Source organism: Hemicordylus capensis, chromosome 5, assembly GCF_027244095.1.
Source record: "Hemicordylus capensis ecotype Gifberg chromosome 5, rHemCap1.1.pri, whole genome shotgun sequence".
NCBI lineage: Eukaryota > Metazoa > Chordata > Lepidosauria > Squamata > Cordylidae > Hemicordylus > Hemicordylus capensis.
In genome coordinates this window covers 132,024,375-132,039,251 of record NC_069661.1, presented here as the reverse complement: position 1 = coordinate 132,039,251, position 14,877 = coordinate 132,024,375, and the positions used below count along the sequence as shown (strand labels likewise).

Sequence of the window (14,877 nt, the reverse complement as noted above, 5' to 3'; positions counted from 1 at the left end):
TGATTTTCCACTTATATTGTGCAAATATTGACCATGCAGTGGCTTATTTTTCCATTTTTCTGCTCGGTTCTTGACTTGTTCTTTCTTGTAGGCCTGCTTTGTTTCATTGGTGTTGAATAGTTTCTCGTTATTGACCATTTGAAGTGCATCTTCTTCACTGTCCTTGATATATTCTTCAAGGCCTCTTTTCTCCTCCTCTACAGTTTGATGGACTTGCAGCATTCCTCTTCCACCTGAGCTGTGAGGGATGTATAGCCTATCTACATCACTGTGGGGGTGCAGAGCATGATTGATGGTCATAATTTTCCTGGTCTTACGATCCAGCGTCTCTAGCTCTGCCTGGGTCCACTCTATTATACCTGCACTGTATCTGATAACAGGTATAGCCCAGGTGTTTATGGCTTGTATGGTGTTCCCGCTATTTAGTTTGGACTTTAGGATTTTTCTCACTCTCCTGATGTATTCACTTCCAATTTTTCTTTTAACTTCAGTGTGTGCAATGTTATCAGCCTGGAGAATGCCCAAGTATTCGTGATGTTCTTTCTCTTCCAGGTTCTTGATCTTGCTTCCATTGGGCAGTTCTATTATTATTAGTATTAGTATTAGTATTATTAATTGTTTACACAGTCAAACAGGTGTTAGAGACTGGTTTGTTTTATCCAGACATCGAGTCCTTCCCAAGGGCCTGGGATGGCTGAATTTTATTATCAATGTTGTTGCTGTTATTATTATAGATATCGTCACAGAATATAGGCTGTTCCCAGTAAAGTTGCTTTTTGTAATTGGCTGATGGTGATTTCTGTGGCCCCTATGGTGTTGAGGTGCTCTTCAAGGTGTTTTGGAATTACACAAAGGGCACCAATTACTAGTGGGATTATTTTGATCTTCTGCCACAGCTTTTCAATTTCAATTTGTAGATCTTTGTATTTTGTGATTTTTTTCTGTTTCTTTTTCTTTTTCTGCTATGCCCTGGTAGTGCTATGTCGATTATTTTAACTTGTTTTTCTTTCTTCTCAACTACAGTTATATCGGGTGTATTGTGTGGCAGATGTTTGTTTGTAGTCGGAAGTCCCATAATATTTTTGCATCTTCATTTTCTACAACTTTTTCGATTCTATGGTCCCACCAATTTTTGGCTACAGGTTCCAGTGTATCATCCCTGCTACCCTGTCATGCCTTTGTTTGTAGTCAGTCTGTGTGATCTTTTTACAACAGCTGATTAGGTGGTCCACTGTTTCATCTGCTTCTTTACAAAGGCGGCACTTGCTGTTTGTTGTGGATTTTTCTACTTTTGCTCTTATTGCATTTGTTCTTAGTGCTTGTTCTTGTGCAGGCAGTATTAAACCCTCTGTTTCTTTCTTCAAGTTGCCATTCTTAAGCCATTGCCAGGTCTTGGTGATGTCTGATTTTCCAATTATATTGTGCAAATATTGACCATGCAGTGGCTTATTTTTCTGCTCGGTTCTTGATTTGTTCTTTCTTGTAGGCCTGCTTTGTCTTATTGGTGTTTAATAGTTTCTCATTACTGACCATCTGAAGTGCATCTTCTTCACTGTCCTTGATATATTCTTCAAGGCCTCTTTTCTCCTCCTCTACTGTTTGATGGACTTGCAGCATTCCTCTTCCACCGGAGCTGCGAGGGAGGTATAGCCTATCTACATCACTGCAGGGGTGCAGAGCGTGATGGATGGTCATTATTTTCCTGGTCTTACGATCTAGCATCTCTAGCTCTTCCTGGGTCTAGTCTAGTATTCCTGCAGTGTATCTGATAATAGGTGTAGCTCAGGTGTTTATGGCTTGTATGGTGTTCCCGCCATTCAGTTTGGACTTTAGAATTTTTCTAACTCTCCTGATGTATTCACTTCCAATCTTTCTTTTAACTTCAGTGTGTGCAATGTTATCAGCCTGGAGAACGTCCAAGTATTGGTAATATTCTTTCTCTTCCAGGTTCTTGATGTTGCTTCCATTTGGCACTTCTATTCCTTCTGTTTTTCTTATTTTTCCTCTGTTCATTATTAATGCAGCACACTTGTCTAGTTCAAACTCCATTGCTATATCGCTACTGAATATACGGACAGTGTTTAGCAGTGATTCGATTTCTGACTGGGACTTTCCATACAACTTCAGATTGTCCATGTACAGCAGATGGTTGATTTTACTTGATGTTTTAGATGTTTGGTATCCGAGGCCTGTTCTGTTTAGTATTTGTGAAAGTGGAGTCATGGCGATTACAAAACAACAGAGGGGATAGTGAGTCCCCTTGGAAAATACTTCTTCTAATGCCAGCCTGTCCAAGTGTCTCACCATTGATTCTTAACTGTGTACTCCACATGCTCATTGCTTTTTTAATAAATATCTGAATGTTTTTGCTAAAACCAGTTGTTTCTAAACATTTTAGTATCCATGTGTGAGGCAATGAGTCGAAGGCTTTCTTGTAGTCAATCCATGCAACACTTAGATTGGTTTTTCTTCTCTTGCAATTTTCTAAAATCATTTTGTCAATCAGCAGCTGGTTTTTTGTGCCCCTGGTGTTCAGGCAATTTCCTTTTGGTTCAACTGGAAGCTGCTTATTAGTTAATAAGTGTTGCATTACTTCATCTGCTATTATTCCAGTTAATAATTTGAACATGGTTGGCAGGCAGGTTATCGGTCTATAATTACTTGGAACTGCACTTTTTGCTGGGGCTTCCATTATGAGATGAGCTTTGCTAGTTCAATATCACCTCCTTGCAAAACGTGATTGAAGTGTTTTGATAGTTTTTTATGAAGGCTTGTTAAGTGTTTAAGCCAAAAGCCATGCAGTTCATCGTTGCCTGGTGCAGTGCAGTCCAATTTTTAATTTGCTTTGCTTTTTCACTTATTAATTCTGGTGTTATTATTAGATCTTGCATTTGTTGGTTATATTTTTCGACCTCTTTTACCCAGCCTGCTTTTTTATTATAATCTATTGGATTGTCCCATAATTTTCCCCAGAATCGCACTGTTTCTTCTTTATTTGGTGTTTCTAGGTTTCTTGCAGTTTCTCCTTCTATGCTTTGGTAGAAACATCTCTGATTCGACTGGAATTGGAGATTCTGCCTGTGTTGTGTAATTCTGGCTTTGTATCTGCTAATCTTTGACACTGCTGTTATTTGCTGCTTTATTATTTCCAGGACTTCTCTAATTTTCCTTGACTCTAGATAGTATTTTTGTATCAGATACTGTTTGGTGTTTTCATTCGTCAGCTTCTTGTCTTTCATATCTTTCAATTTACTAGCATCTGATCTAAGCCTGGAGATTTTATTTTCTAATCTAATCTTCCATTTAGGCAATGTACTACTTTGGGGGGGGGGGGGGACAGGTCCACTGATCTTATTTCTGAGCTCTTATGTTGTTTTTGTTGCTGCACTGTACATTAGTTGGTTTGTTTTTTGCAAATTGTTGGTTGTTATTTCTGCAAGTGCAGCATTGACATCTTTTAATGCCTGAGCAAGTTGTTTTTTGGCAACTGCTTTTAGGGCTGAAAGTCAAACCCTGGTAGTTGTTTGGTTCATGTGCTCAAGTCATTTTTGCTTTAGTTCTTGTTGCTTTTCTGTTAAACGGCATTAAGGTTTTTGAGTTGTTGTTGTTCCACAGTCAATAACCATATCTGCCTGGCTGACAAACTAGTCTTGAGTTTCCTGATAAAATCAAAGTATTTATTCCAATATGTCCAGAAAAGCAGTACATTATTGATTCCAAGCCAGATGCAACACACTTAGCATTGACCAATGTTTGACATTACCCATGCATCTAAACTGGCATGTTCACAGCAACAGTACCAACCGTTTACATTTGGGGTGGGGGGAGAATTCCCAGTCACATAGGCCTATTAGAGGCATACAGGCCTATTATATTCATCCGTGGCCTAAAATAATAGAGACCCAACTTTTGTAAAGCCTCCCTAGCTTGCTTCTACAAAAGCACAGCTACACACTCCTATGTCTACTGAAAATCCCTACAAGGCTGAAGCAAACAAGTTGTAACAGACTGGGGGCTTTAATTACATTTTCCTGGGATCTATCCTCAGTAGAGAGATTGCTTAGGAGCATGCCACTCCTTCAAGGTAGGCTACACCCAGTAGAGTCACTGACCAGACACTGCTTCAACATACCCTAGAGCAGTCTGGCATGGGACACAGTGTCACTGTACAACCAGACTCTACAGAACCCAGATCTAGACAAACACCTAACTAACTAAATTAATTACCACCAGCATTTTAATATACTAAAAACCAAAGCATTCAGTAGTTCTAGGCTTTGTGAGGCTCTTCCCTACTATATTTATAGTAATTACAGATTGAAACAACGTTCCCAATAAATAGCTATTGGATGCAATAAGGTGGCCTGGTGTAGCTTGGATGGGTTCAGTCCAATCTGGATTTAAGGTTCTCTCTCTAAACCTGACGTCCCTCCTACTAAATAGGTGTGGTCTTACATGACTAAAGGTGGATCTAGTCTGGACCAGTTATCTGTGAAAGAGTGATTATAGACTACATTGATGGCTCTATCCCTTCCATAACAAGAGATAAAGAGATTGCACTCATTCAATGGCAAGAGGAAGTAATGTGCCCATTAAAAGCACTGCAGGTGAAGTGAGAGTGTCAGATATTCTTGATGATGGAGATCTGCATTTCAAAACCTGAATTTCATCACAGTGAGAAGCGAAAGAGTGCCCACTACTCAACTCTCTGTCCTTTGCATCATTATGCTCATCTGTACTGGAGTCTGTTCTCTATTACAAAGTAAACATCACAACCCGGCATCACATTCTGATTTTGAACTGCCAGCTTCAAAAATGCCACAACATCAAGCCTTCCTAAAGATGCTGGACTGCAACTCTCATCATCCCTCACTACTGGTCACTGTGGCTGGGGATGATGGGAATGGTAATCCAAAACAGCTAGAGCATGGTTCTTAACGTGGGGCCCACCAGATGTTGCAGAACTACAACTCCCAGGATCTCCAGGCACAATAAATTGTGGCTGGGGATGCTGGGACTTGTAGTTCTGCAACATCTGGCAGACCTCACATTAAGATCCACTGAACTAGAGGGTTGAAGTTGTGCAGTCCTTCTTCTAAAGAGAAGTTCCATTTTCAGAAACCACCTCCAGTAACCAAAGTGTTCTCAGCTATTTCTATTATTTATCAGTCACCTCTCTCCTAAAAGCATGTGAAGCAACATGCCGTATTGAAACCCATTATCCATACATGCCACCACAATCAAATACAATAAAAATATAAATTACACGAAACCCCCTAACATCTCATCAAAACAGCAGTGGCAACCATCTGCCACAGCAGAACTTAATGCAATATATAAACATAGCCCCAGCAATACATGCAACAGGTAGTAAAAACAGCAGAAACAGCTAACTGTGCCACGCAGCTGGGTAAAATGAGCAATGTCCTCACTATTAACTGCCCACAAAAGCCTTCCAAAAAAAAAAATCTTCACTTGCCAACAAACACTGTTAAGGAGGTGGCCAAGGGGTCAGGAATTCCACGTGGTGAGTGGAATTCTCCTGGCCCTTACAGATTTTAGTTGAGCAAATGGAATCCTGTGCAAAACTTCTCCTTCCTGAACAGGGAACAGAGAAAGAAATACAAGAGCAGGCGTTCCAGAAGATATGCCAGACCCAGGCCATTGTATTTCTTTATACATTTATATCCCGCTCATCCTCCAAGAAGCCCAGAGCAATGTACGTGCTTAGTAACATAGTAAGCTGCTGTATACTGAGTCAGACTACTGGTCTATCTAACTCAGTATTGTCTACACAGACCGGCAGTGGTGTCTCCAAGGTTGCAGGCAAGAGTTCATCTTGGAGATGCCAGGGAGGGAACTTGGAGCCTAGATGCTCTTCCCAGAGCAGCTCCATCCCCTGAGGGGAATATCTTGCAGTGCTCACACATCAAGTCTCCCATTCAGATGCAACCAGGGCAGACCCTGCTTAGCTAGGGGAACAAGCCATGCTCTCCTCAAAAATTCTGTGAGGGGGTTAGGCTAAGAGACAGGTGACTGGCCCAGAGTCACCCAGTGAGTTTCATGGCTGAACAAGGATTTGAATTAAGGTTTCTTTGAACACACTGAGAGGCTTGAAATGGAAACACCAGCACCTCAAATTGGGCTCCATAGCAAACAGATCGTCACGACAACCGATTTAAGTCTGGAGATACACATTTCCTGCATCTCAGCCCCATCAGGAGATAAAGCAATGAGTTCTCCACTAGCTGTAGCCTCCCAGCTATGCTCAAGGAGAGCACTATGTTGAGTGGGGCCAGCAGCAGAAGTCAGCAGTGACGAGCAGCTGTCAAGAATTCAGGGATCTCAGATCATCAATTTGCCATATGAAGCCACATCAGTGCCCTTTATATGGCAGCGATTAGAAGAACTGGGCCATCACCACCTTAATGTGTGAAGGGCATGAAGAGAGGCCCTGTTGTCATCTCTCCATCCCATTCACAAACAGAATAGGGAAGAGAGCTGGTCTTGTGGTAGCAAGCATGACTTGTCCCCTTAGCTAAGCAGGGTCTGCCCTGGTTGCATATGAAAGGGAGACCAAAAGTGTGAGCACTGTAAGATGTTCCCCTTAGGGGATGGAGCCGCTCTGGGAAGAGCAGAAGGTTCCAAGTTCCCTCCCTGGCATCTTCAAGATAGGGCGGAGAGAGATTCCTGCCTGCAACCTTGGAGAAGCCGCTGCCAGTCTGTGTAGACAATACTGAGCAAGATGGACCTATGGTCTGACTCAGAATATGGCAGCTTCCTATGTACCTATGTAAGATTGCCCCCAAAGGCTCCTGCAATGATGCAAAGGCTTCAGAGAAAGCTCCCATTTGTGGAGGGAGGAACTAACAACAGAGTATGATTCTGTTGTGCTCCTTTCAGTTCTTCCAGTGCCAAAACACACACACACCCCACAAGGTAGGTAAGCGGCATCATGAACATTGAGTGAGGACACCATGGAGGACACAGTACGAAGGACCCTCTCAAACCTGGGGATAGTTAAGCAGCTAAAATGTGCTAAGAAATTACTAAGGCTGAGTATAGCTTAGATCAGAGGTTCCTAAGCTGTAATGTTGTTGAATGACAACTCCAATCATTCTCAGCTACAATTTATTGTGGCCAGGGAAGATGGGAGTTGTAGTTCTGCACCATCTGGAAGACCATAGGTTGAGAATCCCTGGTTTAGATGAAAATTCTGCCCTGTATTCCTCTATTGAGAAGACTTACTTTTATTTTTGCAGAATCGCCAGACATAGTACACGCATATCTCATCAATTTTCTTTTGCTCCGTATTCTGAGGAAGTTTAGTAGAAGCTGCTTTTACACCTGAAAATGTCAGAAAAAAATCAAGATACAATCTTAGTATCCCATACCCAAAAAAAGCCATATCATGACTTATTTATTTTATTTAACGTATTTATGTTCTGCCCAAAACCTGTGTCTGTACATATAATCTGTCTCTGTAATACAACTATTAAGTTGTATTTCCAGTTCCCTGGTTCAGATTGAGGCCAAGGAAAGTTAGAATTGCAAGGGATCGGCCCTAAATTATGCCACAAGGCATAGTCCACAGCAGAGGTGGTGAATGGTCTTAAAATCAAGTAGAAACCTAGGCTCCACCAACTGGAGTGACTAAAAAATTGGTAGCTCAGGGAGCAGAGCCAGTTACAATAACTTGCTGCACCTTGTCAGCCAGATGGTGACCTGCAGATATAGAAGTGCAAACCCACAGCTGAGTAACTACAAACCAGAGAATTAAATCAAATGTCCCTTTCGATAGCCTCTTAACCAAATAAACCACATGCTGCTGCACATTTAACCATTTTGGGTTAAAGTCCACCTGCTAGCACACTTCAAAGCAAGAACTAAGCTATTTCTCTTTTAAGAGCTCACTCTTTCCCCCCTCCACAAATTGTGTTCTATCTTAGAAGAATGCTATGCAAATGGTCAAAAGAGTTAGCTGTGAGGGTGGGTAATGCACCCTCACCCTCACCGTTTTTGGATTTTGCTGTTGCTATCTCAGTCCGCCTGCCCCCACTCCTCTTGCTTTTATGTACTGCTGAATGACTCACTGTTCCCGAATCACAGGCTGCGAGGAGGAAAGACTAGGAGCAATGCTCCCGCCCCGCAGCCGCCACTTAAGAGCAGCCACCCCTCCTCCAAATCCTCAGTCCCAAGTAGTTTCTCCATCTGTGCTGAGGGGAGGGTAGAGGAATGCAGGGCACTGGGGAGCTAGCAACTCTCCCTGGTCATCCTCAAGTCAGCTGCTGTCAATTAAGATTTAACAATCTGTCCAATATTGATAGTTTTCAACAATGTCAGTTTTCAACAATGTCAGCACTGACTTGCCTATATATGAAAATTGGAATGATGCATATTTTTTGTCCCTTTACAAACTTCATCTAGGATTGTCAGCACATGCATGCAAATATCCACAGTCTCCAAACACTGGACAATCCTGCATATATTGTAATAAATCACTATATGATGATCACTACAAAATTAGAAGTGGGTTCCCACGTTGCAGTCAAATCTCAGCCCTGGTCCTAGAAAAGTTGAAGGCCACTGGAGCACAGAAAACTGGCAAAGGGTATACATCTGTCTCAAGGTCCTTAGAAAGCTGGCGGGGTAGATATTCTCAAATCAATAAATAAATGTGTTTTGGCTTAGACCCATTTGGGTTCTATGCTAAGCAACATATTGCTCACCTTGGTCAAGTCCCAGGTCCGCAAGAGCAGTCTTGAGAAAAGTGGGTGTATTTAAGTAGTTTGTCCAATCTCCAGCACTTGTTTGGACCCCCTCTCTACTTGCTGCACGTCTGAGGTTTGAGAAACCGGCTAAAAGTAAGGAGAAGTGCTTGAAGCTCTGCCAATCTCAAACTGCAGGCCTACCAGCAGGGCTCTGGCGTCTTACTCCCAGCACCAAGAAAGGCATTACCTAGACTGAAGCAGTTCTTCGCTACATCTTTGTGCACTGCAGTTAGACACGCACACACATGTCCATCAGATCCAGGACCTGTTCCTCTTCTGCCCAAGTGAGCCAAGGACGCAATAAAGGCCTAGATGGCTCTGTTAACAACAGTCACCTGAGGCCCAGGTTCCTCCTCCTGAGCAACACAACTCATCTGGAACACCACCACAGACTGGTCTGCTTCACTCTGCTTGCCTCATTCACTGCTTCTATACCTTCGACAAGACTTCCTTCCTCCGGCCCGTCTGATCCTGTACTCAATTCCAACCTGCCATGACTACGTCTGCCTACACTGCAATTGGATGCCCAATATATCTATAAACAGACAGGGCTTTTGCAGGGAGTGAAGAGAAATAAAAACACTGTGCCTATCCCTATGCCCTTCCCTACACGCTGCCCTGTGAGACAAGCCCTCAGGGCAGCTAGTTTACCCACTCTGCCTTCCTAAAGCTGCAGAGAAGGTCAGCCATTGTGTGCATGCCTGAAAGCTAAAAGATACACCAGTAAATATTGATAGTCACCTCAATAGTGTCAGCATTGACTTGCCTAGGTATGAAAATCAGAAGGATACATATCCTTTTGTGCATTTACAATCTGTGATTGTCAAATTGTTTGCAAATTCCATGGGGATACAGCTGCCTCAAGTTCTTTGGAATGTAGGTGGGGTATATATATATTTTAAATAAGTATGTTCTCACTTAGATCCATTTGGGGTCTATGCTATACAATATATTGGCTCACTTTGGTCAAGTCCCAGGTCCGCAAGAGCAGGCTTAAGAGAAGTGGATGTATAGAGGTCATTTCTCCTATCTCCAGGACTGGTTGGGACTCCATCTCCACTTGCCGCAGGTCTGAGGTTTGAGGAACCTGCTAAAAGAAAGGAGAAGTGCTTGAAGCTCTGCCAAATTCAAACTGCGGACCTAGCAGCAGGGCTCTGGCACCTTACTCCCTGCACCAAGCAAGGCATTACCCAGACTTAAGCAGTCATCGGCTACATCTTTGTGCACTGCAGTTAGACACACACACACGTCCATCAGATCTAGTACCATTCCTCTTCTGTCCAGGTGAGCCAAGGACCCAATAAAGGCCTAGATATCTCAGTAACAACAGTCACCTCAGCCCCAGGTTCCTCCACCTGAGAAACACAACATCTGGAACAGAAACACAGACTGGTCTGCTTCACTATGCTTGCCTCATTCACTGCTTGTATACCTTCGACAAGACTTCCTTCCTCCGGCCCGTCTGATCCTTGTCTGCCTGATCCTGTACTCAATTCCAACCTGCCATGACTACGTCTGCCTACACTGTAACTGGATGCCCAATATATCTATAAACGGACAGGGCTTTTGCAGGGAGTGAAGAGAAATAAAAACACTGTGCCTATCCCTATGCCCTTCCCAACACACTGCCCTGTGAGACAAGCCCTCAGGGCAGCTAGTTTACCCACTCTGCCTTCCTAAAGCTGCAGAGAAGGTCAGCTATTGTGTGCATGCCTAAAAGATACACCAGTAAATATTGATAGTCACCTCAATAGTGTCAGCATTGACTTGCCTAGGTATGAACATCTTTGTGTGTGTTTTCAAACAAATCCGTGATTGTCCGCACATGCATGCAAATTCCATAGGGATACAGCTACCTCCAGTTATTTAGAATGTTGGTGGGGTATATATATATTTTAAATAAGTACGTTCTCACTTAGATTCATTTGGGGTCTATGCTATACAATATATTGGCTCACTTTGGTCAAGTCCCAGGTCCGCAAGAGCAGGCTTAAGAGAAGTGGATGTATAGAGGTCATTTCTCCTATCTCCAGGACTGGTTGGGACTCCATCTCCACTTGCCGCAGGTCTGAGGTTTGAGGAACCTGCTAAAAGAAAGGAGAAGTGCTTGAAGCTCTGCCAAATTCAAACTGCGGACCTAGCAGCAGGGCTCTGGCACCTTACTCCCTGCACCAAGCAAGGCATTACCCAGACTTAAGCAGTCATCGGCTACATCTTTGTGCGCTGTAGTTAGACACACACACACGTCCATCAGATCTAGTACCATTCCTCTTCTGTCCAGGTGAGCCAAGGACCCAATAAAGGCCTAGATATCTCAGTAACAACAGTCACCTCAGCCCCAGGTTCCTCCACCTGAGAAACACAACTCATCTGGAACAGAAACACAGACTGGTCTGCTTCACTATGCTTGCCTCATTCACTGCTTGTATACCTTCGACAAGACTTCCTTCCTCCGGCCCGTCTGATCCTTGTCTGCCTGATCCTGTACTCAGTTCCAACCTGCCATGACTACGTCTGCCTACACTGTAACTGGATGCCCAATATATCTATAAACGGACAGGGCTTTTGCAGGGAGTGAAGAGAAATAAAAACACTGTGCCTATCCCTATGCCCTTCCCTACACGCTGCCCTGTGAGACAAGCCCTCAGGGCAGCTAGTTTACGCACTCTGCCTTCCTAAAGCTGCAGAGAAGGTCAGCCATTGTGTGCATGCCTAAAAGATACACCAGTAAATATTGATAGTCACCTCAATAGTGTCAGCATTGACTTGCCTAGGTATGAACATCTTTGTGTGTGTTTACAGAAAAAAATCCGTGATTGTCCGCACATGCATGCAAATTCCATAGGGATACAGCTACCTCCAGTTATTTGGAATGTTGGTGGGGTATATATATATTTTAAATAACTACGTTCTCACTTAGATCCATTTGGGGTCTATGCTATACAATATATTGGCTCACTTTGGTCAAGTCCCAGGTCCGCAAGAGCAGGCTTAAGAGAAGTGGATGTATAGAGGTCATTTCTCCTATCTCCAGGACTGGTCGGGACTCCATCTCCACTTGCCGCAGGTCTGAGGTTTGAGGAACCTGCTAAAAGAAAGGAGAAGTGCTTGAAGCTCTGCCAAATTCAAACTGCGGACCTAGCAGCAGGGCTCTGGCACCTTACTCCCTGCACCAAGCAAGGCATTACCCAGACTTAAGCAGTCATCGGCTACATCTTTGTGCACTGCAGTTAGACACACACACACGTCCATCAGATCTAGTACCATTCCTCTTCTGTCCAGGTGAGCCAAGGACCCAATAAAGGCCTAGATATCTCAGTAACAACAGTCACCTCAGCCCCAGGTTCCTCCACCTGAGAAACACAACTCATCTGGAACAGAAACACAGACTGGTCTGCTTCACTATGCTTGCCTCATTCACTGCTTGTATACCTTCGACAAGACTTCCTTCCTCCGGCCCGTCTGATCCTTGTCTGCCTGATCCTGTACTCAGTTCCAACCTGCCATGACTACGTCTGCCTACACTGTAACTGGATGCCCAATATAGCTATAAACGGACAGGGCTTTTGCAGGGAGTGAAGAGAAATTTAAACATATGTAGTCTGAGGTTTGAGGAACCTGCTAAAAGAAAGAAGTACTTGAACCTCTGTCAGTCTCAAACTGCAGACCTAGCAGCAGGGCTCTGGCGCCTTACTCCCAGCACCAAGCAAGGCATTATCCAGACTGAAGCAGTCATCGGCTACATCTTTGCACACTGCAGTTCCACACACCCCCATACAATGGCCAGAGCCAGTACCTGTTCCCCTTCTGTCCAGGTGAGCCAAGGACCCAATATGCGCCTAGCTGGCTGTATAATAGCTGGCTCCAGGCGCAGGTCCCTCAGTCTGAGCAACTCATCTGGAACAATACACACTGCCCTGCCTTTCACCTCATCCCTGCTTGTCTCATTAAGTACCCCCCAGCCCCTCCACTCTGCCGCCAGCTACACTTCCTACCTCTGACCCATCTGTTCCTGGTCTGCCTGATCCAGCACTTGATCCCAGGCTGCCTGCTCTGTAGCTGGATGGCCCTAGATGTGCCTGGCTCAAATTCAGCCTGACAATCGGATTCAAAAGGGAGAGAAAGAATGCTTCTTTAGCCACCTGACCTCTGTGCTAAAAGGCATATTGGCTCACCTTGGCGAAGCCCTGAGCCCATAAAAGAGAACATATTCGCAGCTGGCTGGATGTATTCTCTCCGATCCCCGGCATTTGATTGCCCTCTGTTTCCATTTGCTGCATGTCTGGTGTTTGAAGTAGTAATATTAGCAGCAGCTTTATTTCGGTACATGACCAGAAAAACAAAGTAAAAGGGTCTTATTTAACATAAATTAAAATTAACATGAAATAACATGAAATAAAAATATCCACTAGTCCACAACCAACCCTAATTATAATAACCAACTTTAACATATCTTGTCTAATCTTACAAATTGCAGTACAGAATTATGCAACCTTAGTATAAATTTCCAAATTTAGGCCAGAAAGTGACACAGGAAGCTACAGAACAGCCAGGGTATAGGGCTCAGAGTGGAGCAATTAGTGACTCTTGTAATTCTCTGTAAAGGGGACAGTTCAAAAGAACATGCTCAATAGTTTTAACAGCACTAGATTACATCAGATTCTCTCATGAAAAGGCGTTTCCCAATATCTCCCAAGTAATATCGCTGTGGGCAAAGCATTACACCTCACTAGGATATCAGCTCTTCTATGAATGGGAGTTGTTAAACTGAGGAATATTCTCAAAGAAGAGATTCAGAGGAAGAGAGATTATGCTTCTCCATACTAGGGCACATGGATGGCATGCTGGAGACTGATTTTGCCCTCAAGGCCCCCATATTTCCAAGTACTCACCTCTCTGCTGACTTAACTCTCTGGACAGTGTGGCAGTTTTGTGTTCACAGATTGTCTGAATATTCCAAGCCACCTTATCGTCCACCCCGTCTGCGAGGAGCAGGCTCAGTACCCTTGGGTGCAACAGACTATGAGACCTCTTGCATCGGGGAAACCGGCATTGCCCTTTAAGAAAGTAGCGGCAAATGTGAAGCCTGGGGCAATTATCCTGCTGGGTGCAGTTCCCTTCCCCTTTGTTATAGAAATTACATACCTGGCAAAAAGGAAAAAAGGAAAAGATGTGTCACTCTGACCAATACAATACTGATACAAATTGCAGCATATACAGTCCTTGTTAACATAGTACACTTAGATACTGTGTTATTTCACAGCTAGTATCACAGCCTGGGCATTTTGCCAGCATTTACCTATTCAAAACTCACTCAAACATCCTTACATATTTAAAATGGCATCTATTCTTCTGGTTCCACCTGTTAGAGGAGAGATTTACTCCCTGTCACTCGTCTCTTGGTTCGGTTTTTTCACCAGACACCAGTATCAAAGTTTCAAACAAAGCTTTATTTCATTGCTAGCAAAAGCTTTTGGGTGCAGCTCTCCCCAGACTGGCAGGTCATCCATCTTTTATACTCTGCCATAAACAACTTTCACACCTGCGCATCATATACAAGCCAAAGTGTTACTTTAACCCCAAAGGTTCCGATTTGCTTCCAAGTGCTATATTCCCCACTTAAACTTCTCAAGACATCTGGCTTGCGGCCTTGGCCTGGTTTCCCCTCCCCGTTGAGACATACTTTTAAGCAGTGTTGTAAAATATCCTCAAGGCGTTTGGGGGGGGGGGGTCTACCAACAACTGCAAGTGCCACTGATAAGGTGCATATCCTAGTTAGCTAAGTGCTGTTCAAAGCAATCGTGCTTTTTGGCTGTTAAAGCAAATTGCAAATAATATTCCAACAAGCCACTATATGAGACCCAGACTTTTGTAATTCAGCCTATATGGGGCTGTGATCATTCACATAATAGCACAGCAAATTCACAGAATCTCAGCTTTCAATATTAAGAAGAGCAGACTTCTATCCTTTATGGTTGTGAATAATGGTGTGCAAGAAAAAAATAATTTCATTATTACATTCATTTTTATCAAAAAGTCATTTATTTAGTTATTCATTTATTAAAATCACAAGCCCGTTTGACGTTTGCATTTTCTGTCCAATTAG

General features: G+C 43.4%; 1 protein-coding gene across 9 annotated transcripts in view; it reads right to left on the bottom strand.

Annotated features, from left to right (window-relative positions):
• Nucleotides 1-14,877, bottom strand: part of LOC128328250 (protein mono-ADP-ribosyltransferase PARP12-like) — a 52,429-nt gene that overhangs the window by 15,320 nt on the left and 22,232 nt on the right. For 5 of the 9 annotated variants that reach the window (XM_053258047.1, XM_053258052.1, XM_053258049.1 and 2 more), the window contains exons 3-9: nt 13,664-13,916; nt 12,947-13,084; nt 11,731-11,859; nt 10,730-10,858; nt 9,733-9,861; nt 8,730-8,858; nt 7,249-7,347 (exon numbers count right to left, since the gene is read on the bottom strand). In XM_053258047.1, the coding sequence (XP_053114022.1) occupies nt 7,249-7,347; nt 8,730-8,858; nt 9,733-9,861; nt 10,730-10,858; nt 11,731-11,859; nt 12,947-13,084; nt 13,664-13,916 (1,006 nt within the window). The remainder of the gene's footprint in view (nt 1-7,248; nt 7,348-8,729; nt 8,859-9,732; nt 9,862-10,729; nt 10,859-11,730; nt 11,860-12,946; nt 13,085-13,663; nt 13,917-14,877) is intronic. The other 4 variants (XM_053258045.1, XM_053258044.1, XM_053258046.1 and 1 more) reach the window with 4 other exon arrangements.